The sequence below is a fragment of the Mesitornis unicolor genome, unplaced genomic scaffold, assembly GCF_000695765.1.
Source record: "Mesitornis unicolor isolate BGI_N332 unplaced genomic scaffold, ASM69576v1 scaffold2635, whole genome shotgun sequence".
Lineage (NCBI taxonomy): Eukaryota > Metazoa > Chordata > Aves > Mesitornithiformes > Mesitornithidae > Mesitornis > Mesitornis unicolor.
This window is the reverse complement of record NW_010184682.1, coordinates 65,831-76,002: the sequence shown is the minus strand read 5'-3', so window position 1 is coordinate 76,002 and position 10,172 is coordinate 65,831. Positions and strand designations below refer to the sequence as shown.

Below are 10,172 nucleotides of genomic sequence, written 5' to 3'. Positions count from 1 at the left end.
CTTTCCCTGAAGCACAGAAAAACACGAATACTTGTATTTTGTTGAAACACAGAAAAATATATAAAACATATTTTAAAACATTAAAACATTTAAATAGACAAATATGCACAATGAGTTTCCTAAACAAACATACTTCGATATATTAATTTTAAAAATGGTGTATTTATCTACAGTGAAAAACTAAACATTTCGCTTCTAATTCTCAATCAAGCTTGCAATAAAAGTAAGCAAAAATGCTTAGCCATATTTAAATCTATAGAACCTTCCCTATATTACAGCTGTATTCTTATCTTTTCACACAAAGAATCACTACTCCTCTTTTTCCTGACATTCCCAGTTCCTATAAAAACACAGAGTTCAAGATTGGAGCTTATGATTCTCAAAGTCTGGAAAGAAATTCTCCTCAATTTAGGATTCACAGCCACTGCAGATGATCATCTAACACAGCTTTTCTGGAGTAGATCCCTTCTTTCAAGACCCAGCTGATGAAAAGTAGTAAGATTGTCCTTCAAAGTTCTTATTTTAGAATACACACAAGGACCTCAATTTACTGTTTGTCTGCACCTTTGGGAGATAAGTATTATTTATAGGAGATGGGGATATGCAAAACACATATTCTAGCTATCTATAAGCTAGTAAGTAGTCCTGAAGAACAGACATTCAAATTCCCTTATTTGACCTGTTCCCTTTTGTCTAGAATAAAGAGATTCATTGGGCCAAAGAGTGGTGAAAATACACTCCAAGCTAAGGATATGGCATTTCAGTGGATGTGGAAGAAAAAAGAATTCTAGGTTCTCATGCTTGGAAATTCATCTCATCCCAGTTATTACTTTTCCATAGGGAACATGGCCAACTTCAAACTCCAGGAAGTCTGCCAACTAAATTCTGCTAATCTACATTTTCACAGATTTATATGCAACAAAACTACTTTCTACTATGGTAAAGCTGCCACGTTAATATTACTTTCTCCCTTTTAATGTTTTTCCACACTGGCTGACACCATGTGCTGTTGTGGAAAGACATGTTAAGAAAAGGTAAAGGTTTGAATCACTGCCTTGCAAGATACACAGAACCAGTAACAAACCACCTCTGTCCCATCCCACTGTCCAAAGGATCCAACCGAGCAGCTACCAGCTTTTCTGTATGCATGTTCCAAATTGAAATAAATAGGCTCTTTTGCAAGCAACCTAAATTCAGATCTCCTAATTAAAAGCAAATGTATTCCACCAGCCTTAAATATTTGGCTCTCATTCACTTACACATACAAAATTCTAAGTGGGCAAAACAGTCTCTAAATTCATGATGCAATTATTTTGGTTTGTCAGCAAGTAGGCCCTTAAATTATGTTATTGAACTATCACTTCATAAATCCAGACACATAATGAAGAAAAGCCATGCTTTACTTAATTCTGAGGGTTTCTCTTATGGTTAAAGACACCTACTTTTTGTTTGTTTGTTTTTCACTTAGCTCTTAAACTTAGTGTTTCTTAGGCAGCGTTAACTAGTGGTCAACTCAGATAAAAGTTTCAGTCTTTCTGAAACGTAGAGAATGGGAATATTCTTCTGACAAACATATATATGGAAACCATACTTTCGTGTTTGTGAAGAATTTATCATATATAACTGCTACAATTACTCATAGTTTCAGTGATCAGGAAAGGTTTAAAAACACCAAGCTTAAAATTTTGAAGTGTTCATTTTGAGATGTTTGTCTTTAAAAAAAATACTGACATAATTTTGAAATTTGGAGCTGTTTATACTTTTAGTCAGCAACACTTTCAGAAGACATAAAAACCCCCATCACATTGATACTTTCTAAACCAAGTATGATCTGCGTCCTAGCTGACTCATTATGTCACTGGTGGTATCAGAAATCAACAAATATACAGCTCAAATGGACTTTTACTTTCTAATTAAAAATAAAGTGCCTGCCACTCACACTCTAGGCCTCTTTGTTCTTCAACTTCGTTAAAAGGCTGTAATGTAATACCCAAGGATTTTTTACTGCAGGGCAAAATTACTCCAATAATGCAACACAAAATGAAATACTGCCCAAAAGGTCAACTACGCTGAGAAGAAGACGAAAGAGAATTTAAGCAAGCACAAGATTTTTTAATTTCACTTGGGATCCCAAGAGTAGAGAAAGATCCCAAAGGTAGAAAGAGGTCCCAAAGGTCAAAAGAGGTCCCAAAGGCCAAAAAAGACCCCAAAGGCCAAAAAAGACCCCAAAGGCCAAAAAAGACCCCAAAGGTAGAAAGAGATCCCAAAGGTAGAAAGAGATCCCAAAGGTAGAAAGAGATCCCAAAGGTAGAAAGAGATCCCAAAGGTAGAAAGAGATCCCAAAGGTAGAAAGAGATCCCAAAGGTAGAAAGAGATCCCAAAGGTAGAAAGAGATCCCAAAGGCAGAAAGAGATCCCAAAGGCAGAGAGAATTTCTCTAACAAATCTTGTGCCAAGCAAGAGTAACACAAAATTGAGCAATACAGAGAAAATAATTTCTGGTATCTTGTCTATGTTATGCTAGAAAGGATATCTAACTACTGTATATCACCAGTTTCACATACTTACAGAAGAGAGAATTTTCATTTTTTCCAACCTAACTCACAAGGACGACAAAATACTGAACTATTTGGGGAAAGTTTTCCTTGGATGTACTAGATAAGGCATAACGTTTTCCATTGCAAGAGACTTGTTGCTTGGCTGCTCTGAACCATCTCATTTACTGTGAATCAAATTCACACATGGTGTGAAGCCAAAGGCTATTAATGACAGATGGTATCTCAGTATGACAAGGTACTACAGCTTTAAGTGCGTGACACTAAAACAACTGTGCATTGATATTGTCGCAGAACAGTTCACAAGAGGAAAGTCAAGAGTGCAATATTTGTGTGGTCGTGCTTAAAACCATGTATGAAAAACTGCCTACTTCTCCTCATGAAATTGTAGAAGCAAAGGTGAACTTTTCTAAACCACCCTGGGAGGACTACATCTATCTATATAGTATCAAAGATGCCTGTTCCTTGGTGCTGAGGTCAGGTGCCACAGCCCCCCCCCAATGAGGGGCTTGTAGTTTAGGGCTAGGGTCTAGGTAAAACCTAGCAATCACGTAACCAAGGAATTGAATAGCTTATAGAAATTAATAGGAAACTGAGGTTAGCAGGCGTGTAACTAACTAACAATAGGGTATTGAATAAGGGAAACGAAGTATAGAGAAATAGAAACTGAAGCGACCTAAAAACCAGATAAAACCGACTCTGTGACTTGGAGAAGTTCCAGGAGCATGTGCCAAAAGGTTATGGGACTTCAACATGATGAAGATTACTTACTTCATCCCTGATACCCCAGCCCACGACCACCAGGAGGCACTGCGCAGGCGCAACTGGGAGAAGAAGGTGGAGCACATGCAAAGGACTTCTTGGAAAAGGACCGCCTTTTCAGCGGAAGGATATGAATATGTATAGGCGCTTAATAAATAGGCACTATGTTACTGTATAAAATCAAGGGAAATTGCTGTTCTAGGTACGCATGTCTGTGGAGGAGAAATTCCCCGTGCGCCCGCACGTGGAATAAACATACCTACTTTACAACCTTACAGGTTGCGGAGTCTTCTTTCCGCAAGTCATTCCTAAAAGGCACATGCTATCTACCAGACCACTAAAGATATTTGGAAGTGACAGCTGACACTATGGATAATGGATGATTATGGGACAATATAGCAAGCCTGTATCTATTTAGTTTGCTAATATAAAGTAGCCTAGCTGTCTGTACTTCTTAATACAGCAATGAGTGAAGAGAGCTGTGCTATGTTAATCCATGGGAAAAGTAAAGAAACCGATCTCAGCACTTCCCTTCCACAATGCTGTGAAGCCCTCCAGAAAGAGTTTCGCTCTCTCCCTAACTAGAAGACTTGCAAATTGTGTATGCATATGGATCTGTTTATCTCCCTTAGGTCCATATTTCCACTGCTGTGAAGACCACTCAAGTATTTAAAATTAATTTCACAAATACTTACCTAGCTTATTAACTCAGTGTTCTGTGTTTTTGCACTCAACAGTTCTTCACATTAGTGTAAGTTTAATTTTGCAGACCATCTTTCCTATGTCTTAAATGATACCTATTTTAGAAAAAAGTTTAGGTCTCTACATAAAGGTTTAAATGCTTCCAGATACAACTTTTACTAAATATGTATGGACAGTCTTTCATTGTGTTCACTTCCGTCCCCCAAATTTCCTTAATCCAATAAAAACAGGTTACTCAGAGAAAAACTGAAGTTTTCTTCATTTTACCAGAGTTATTTTTTCATTTTCAGCTATTTATTAAATAAAATAAAGCATAAAAAGGAACAAAATTGCACAGAACATTATAAAGTTTCTCCTGGTCCTTTCTGTTCTACAAATGAGCCGAAACTATAGAAATTTCATCTAGTTTTAAGGAAAGATACTTATCTAGTGGCATTAAAATCATGAAATGTAAATTGAAAAAATATAGAGGTAATTTTGAATTACTGACATAAATGTAAGTACAAGATTTTACCAAACTAAAAATTTTTATGAGAAAAAAAGAACTAAAATGCTGATTAAAATCAATACAAATTAAGTCTATTGAAGATACAGTGGATAATTTTATTTATAAAATGCTACTGGCATACAATACACATAGTAAGTATGAAACTTGGTTTATAAAGAAGTGAAATGCTTCACAGAAGCATGGATTCCTGAGGTATTCTGAATACAATCCCTCATTTACTGGAATTTACAACACTGTTCCAATTGGCTTAAGCAGCAGAAGACTGGACACTTGACAAACACACAGTTAAGACACAGTTAAAAAACACATAGACAAATGGAAAGAGACTGGGAGATTGTGTCTCACCAGTACTCGTAGCCTTGGTCAAGGCGGAAAACCACCTTACATTGAAGGGGACAGAGATCTGTTAAGACTGGGTTTCTCAATTTCACAGCCAATTCAAATGTGTTGTAGATACCTGCTTTTACGTCATTGTCCATGGCCAGAGGTTGCACAGTCCTCTTGACATCATACAGAAAAACATTGCTGCTTTTGAATAAACAGACTGAAGGACTCGTTACCTTCACAAGTACTATTACAATTTTAAAAAAAATAGTGTTAGGTGCTTTCACTTTTTTTTCTCTTTCTCTGCTTTTATTCTCTGCTGTAGCATCTTCAGTTGAGTCATTACATTCAAAGTTCTGTAAACCCAGGTGATCTGAAAAGTAAATTATTACATTTAACTAATCCATATATATTTACTTACCAATTTAATGAAAACATCCATATAAGTGTATGCATACATACCACAATTATAATAGTATTCACCAGCAGTGGTGCTGAAAACACAAGTGAAATAAACATTCCTCTTGAATCAAAGTACTGGTATTTAGAAAACAGCCTGAAGAAATAAAATAAAGAAAAATAAAAGAGGAAGCTGTAGTCAGTATAGTTCACGTAACAGACTTTCACAGTATACAGATTATCCTATTTCTTGAGATCCCCAAGCATAGGCCAGCATTCTACTGTATTAAGTTAGAACAAAGAGACAGTCAATGCCTCATCAGTTTTGAGTATTTATTACAATATCAGTCTTTCTTTAAAGTTTTACTGTACAAAACCTAAATAAAAAACCTGTACATTGAGCAACTTACTAATGTGACTTGAACATTATATAATTGTGTATCAAAATCATGCTTATCCTGAAATTACTTTAAGCGTTTTGCTTACCCATATTAGAAGGGATAACAGAAATAATAAACGTAGCAAAGTTGTAATTTAGGTCTTGTATGCCTGAAGTGAAACAAAGATTTAGATGCCCACATAAAGTAGTATTAAACACTTAATTTCCAGTTTCATCATGGAAAGGTTATTCGAGTGCTTATGAAAATAAGCCGTCAGTTTAATTCTGGTACACAAGCTTAGTAAAGCAGACAAATGTTAATACTTTTTTATGCATATAAGTAAGTACATAAAATAGAGCAATATTTTTGAGAAGTGGTGCTTAACCAACTTAAGTATGAATAGCTACCAAAGAAAGCCCAACAACAAAACAAACAAACAAACAAAAAATCAAAGCTCACATACTTTTCCCCTTAACCATCCCAGTCTGCTTTTCTTTCAGTTATCTGACTAGTTTACAACCATCCATATAAACATAGATTTTAAGAAGTATAATGAATACATACTAGCTATTAAACAATATGTTTTCTTACAAGCTTGATGATAACTATGTTGTACTGTATAATTTTTTTTCAAAGGTTTTATATTGATCAATGTAACAGACTCTCTGCCATTACATTCTACTGATGAGGCATGAGTGACTCTCCTTAATTTTAAGTTTTCTGGCAATTATATGAAAAACCAGTATTTTCAGATTCATTTAAATGTGAAAAAGGAAGTGAATACATTTACCTCCAATTCATGGCTGCTAATTCATTTATATATTCAGCGCAGTACACCAAGCCCACTGTACAACAAAAGAAAAATATTAGATTCAGTATTTAAAAATAAACTGCCATCAGTTTTGCCATGTATACTAAAGATGTATACATAACAGATATTAGAATTCCTTGATCCTCAGAAGATTAAATTATACATTTAATATTTAATTGCACAAAACCAATTCTGATTTAAATGTCTCATACAGACTAAAGCGATCACAAAACATACCCACTATATTACAAACAAATGAACACAAAATCCTACTCATGTGAGCTTACAGAAAGAGCTCAGCATACAAACGAATTAAAAAAAAAAGAAAACAATCAGTATTTTCTCCAACAATCTTGGTGACTGCTTCTAGGTTATGTTTGTAAAAAGAAACACCAGCACTCCCCAAAACTGGTATGGAATTAAGTTATCATTTCAGATACTATGGTGTCACACTGTTAACACCTAACACCACTGTCTGAAGTTAGGGTACTAATTATACGCAAGCATTTTGGTAAAATACAAACTTTTTTTGAACAGGTGCATAGCAGTCTGCTGCAATCAGGTGAAAACTAGCATACTCTCACTCAACAATTACATGCAATATGAAGCCGTTAAGACTGTAAGCAAATTCAGTGCAATCACATGTTTAACACGTTTAACAGAAAAGCAATACAACTACAAAAGTTTAAGTTTGTCCTTGTATCATTTTCCCCAAGAAACAAAGCAAAAAAAACAGATTCAGTGATGACCTGCACAAGGCAATTAAATAACTAGTCTGGTGACACGAAGAAGTGCCATCTTGTTCTGTCATCATCTGATGCTTCGTACTGCACAGTATAAACATAGCCGCTCAGCTGCCAAGGCAAAATAATGTAAACATTTCATTATTTCCTCAGTTATTTCTCATTATCTACAATACAAAATTATTTATATTGCAGACACATCAAAAGTGGTTCTGTTTTTCAGGTACAAACAAGGCTTGGAGTCAGTATGGATATTTTTATGCATTCTTTTTTTTAACAGCAAGTTTACATCATATCTGAGTTAAAAAGCCAGCAATGATCAGTTCAACTGCATTTTCCAATGTACTTAGAACTTGAATGTTCAAACTAGTGTTATTAACACCGGGAATACTTTACACAGAGAGTCTAAAGCAAGCAGCATGTCATTGGAATTTCTGAATGTCTAATATTAAATTTAAGAAAGAAAAGCCTGTACTCTTATAGGGAATTTTCAGGCGTTATGCGTCATAAACAGGGCACTATTATTTTGCCCTCTGTAGATCATGTTAAACTCTGCAGTTGCAAGTGGACATACAGAAATTACTAAGGTTTCGAGATTCCTTTCTGGGGGTATGTAATGTTACTGAAACCTTAGCTTTAGCTAAGTTAGGTTATTTGCAATTTTAAGGAAGCTATAAATCCTCTGCCAGCTTGACTACTTCACTAAATGGTATTTTAAAAAGTCAACACGGTCCTCAAGTGGACATCTGCCTGCAAATCGCTTTTAATTCCTCATTCTTCCTCCATTACCCTGCAAGCATGACAGAACAGCGATACTGCGTAAAAAACCCGAACTCACTAGAAAATCCAACCCATAGCTAGAACCAAGCATATGACTCATAATACATGAATCTAACGTAAATCCATGCCATCTTAATTAAACCAAGTACCCTATCTTCAGCCTGTCAACCATAAAGACACAGCTTTGGCTAGGCAAGGCCACTGTGGATTTTCAGGCTGAAGTCTGATAAACTGTGAGATAACGTAAGCTGTTACTGCAATGTATCAAACCAGTGCTCCTCTTCCTCATGTCACTATCACAGCAGGGCATATGGTAAACCCAATCCAAAAATCAATCCAGCTGAAAGCTGGCCATATTCACTGAAGTGCAGCATTAGAATAAGGCAGAGTGGAAAGCAACCACTGGCTCTCAGCTGATTTCTGCTCTGCTTCTCCAGTATGGCAAAAATTTCTTGGGAAGCTGTGACAGACACAGCATTTACCATGCAGAAACCTTACTTATCCCAGACTCTCAGTAATGCCAGAGTTTTAAGTCACTACTACATACAGTCTTGGACACTAAATAAATACATATTAATAGGTCATAGCAAGTTCTATAACACTTTATCATGTACAGACATATGCATTACTACGAGAAAAATACTAATTTGCATTCACTTTACCTGCTGTAAATTATAAAACTGTGCTGTGCAAGTATGTAGAATCATAGAATGGTTTGGGTTGGAAGTACAAGAAGAAAACCGTTATCATTAAGACACCAAAATAAGCTATTTGACAATATTAACAGCTTAAACAATACACATGCCCCTTTATCAGCCGAATGCTCGTTCACGGAAGCATAAATACAGCACTCACCCATGCAGAGGAAGTGCCCTATTTGCACCCGGTAGTGCTGGAAAGAGACGCACGTCAGGAGGAAGCAGAGGACGTGGAAAACCGCCAGCCCTACCAGCCAGGGCTCGGACCAGTCCGTCCTCTACGGACGAAATGAAAGCAAATTAGGCTATGGCAGGAGAAGGAGTGTCACCAGGCAGCCAAAGCGGAGCAGTTCTCCTTCTCCCGCACCGAAACAACACCGATTTCAGTCACGAACCGCGCTCAACAGCCCGCCCTGTACCAAGCTGAGCACCTCAGAGCGAGCGTCCCCCACACGCACACAGAGTGACCGGTGCCTTCTCCCCTCTGTCCAGGCGAGCAGCCAGCCCGGCTCCAGCTCCCTCCTTACCGCCAAGATGCCAGACAGCCCTGACGGGCTGCTGAGCGCCAGCTCCATGGCTGCGGCAGCGCGCCACTCTCTCGCGAGACTTCGGCGGCCACCTGTTCCGTGTCCCGCGGCCGTAGCCTGAAGGGGTTGGACGGCAGAGAAATCTTCGCTCCTCCCTCTGGGGCAATGGAGAGTAAAAAAGCCGTCTGCCCCTAGGGGTGGTGGTGCTTCAAGGGCTGCCCTCATCCGCTGAGAAGGCGGAAAGCATGGCTGCCGGTCTCGTATATTGGGAGGATGAGCAAAGATGGCTCTCTGCACCCCAGTAGTTGCCTCTCTTGAGGGTTATACCAAGTCAGAACCAGCTCTCCTGATTTTGTGGCTGGAATTGTGTTCCTTAAAGACAACTCTGGCTTTTCAGAAATGGGGTAAGAAGCTCTAGTTATGTTTTTAGCATTTGATACTGAAGTTAGGAAGCTAGTGGAGATTTTTCTTGTCATCATTTGCTTGGTGCAGTCAGGCTCGTGTCAGGGTATTCAGGGCACTTTGGATTGGTGGCCTAGCATTGGTGTTGCCTTTTTGGTCTTCTCTCAGCAACACTCAGTGTCCAGCTTCAGCCGCTTCAGGGATGGAAGCGCAGGAAAAAAAAGTTTTACACACAGCTGGAAATTTCTGCCAAAAAACCCAGCTGAGCAGTCCAGGCAGGAACTTAAGTGAGAAATACTGGTTTGTGTGGTGGTCCCCTGCCCCGTTTTTTTGTGTTTTGTGGGTTTTTTTTGTTGATGGGGTTTTTGTTTGTTTTGTTTTTGTTGTGTTTTTTCTGGTTTTTTTTTGTTGTTTTCTTTTTTCCTAAATGAAAAAAAAATACAATGGAAAGTGAAAATAAGACATATAAAAGGTTAAACCTGTCATTTATATTTCCTTTTGCTAAATGCATGTAAGTCTACAAGAGCCAAACACTTTTAAAAACCTATCACTTAAAGAGCGATTTCAAACTCAAGATTTCTA

General features: G+C 37.6%; 1 protein-coding gene across 1 annotated transcript; it reads right to left on the bottom strand.

Annotated features, from left to right (window-relative positions):
- Positions 1-5,058: 5,058 nt before the first annotated feature.
- On the bottom strand, positions 5,059-9,236 carry TMEM18 (transmembrane protein 18). The gene is made up of 5 exons (XM_010184533.1): positions 9,189-9,236; positions 8,819-8,939; positions 6,420-6,474; positions 5,313-5,406; positions 5,059-5,223 (listed from the first exon to the last, which is right to left on the bottom strand). Exons 1-5 carry the CDS (start codon positions 9,234-9,236, stop codon positions 5,134-5,136), a joined length of 408 nt encoding a protein of 135 aa, XP_010182835.1. The 3' UTR covers positions 5,059-5,133.
- Positions 9,237-10,172: the final 936 nt, after the last annotated feature.

Excerpts from the sequence above, each read along its gene's own strand:
- TMEM18 (XM_010184533.1), bottom strand. The coding sequence starts at position 9,236 with ATGGAGCTGGCGCTCAGCAGCCCGTCAGGGCTGTCTGGCATCTTGGCG. Across the intron at positions 8,940-9,188 it reads GGCTGTCTGGCATCTTGGCG|AGGACGGACTGGTCCGAGCC; the intron begins GTAAGGAGGGAG and ends TTTCGTCCGTAG. Across the intron at positions 6,475-8,818 it reads AGGGCACTTCCTCTGCATGG|TGGGCTTGGTGTACTGCGCT; the intron begins GTGAGTGCTGTA and ends TTTGTTGTACAG.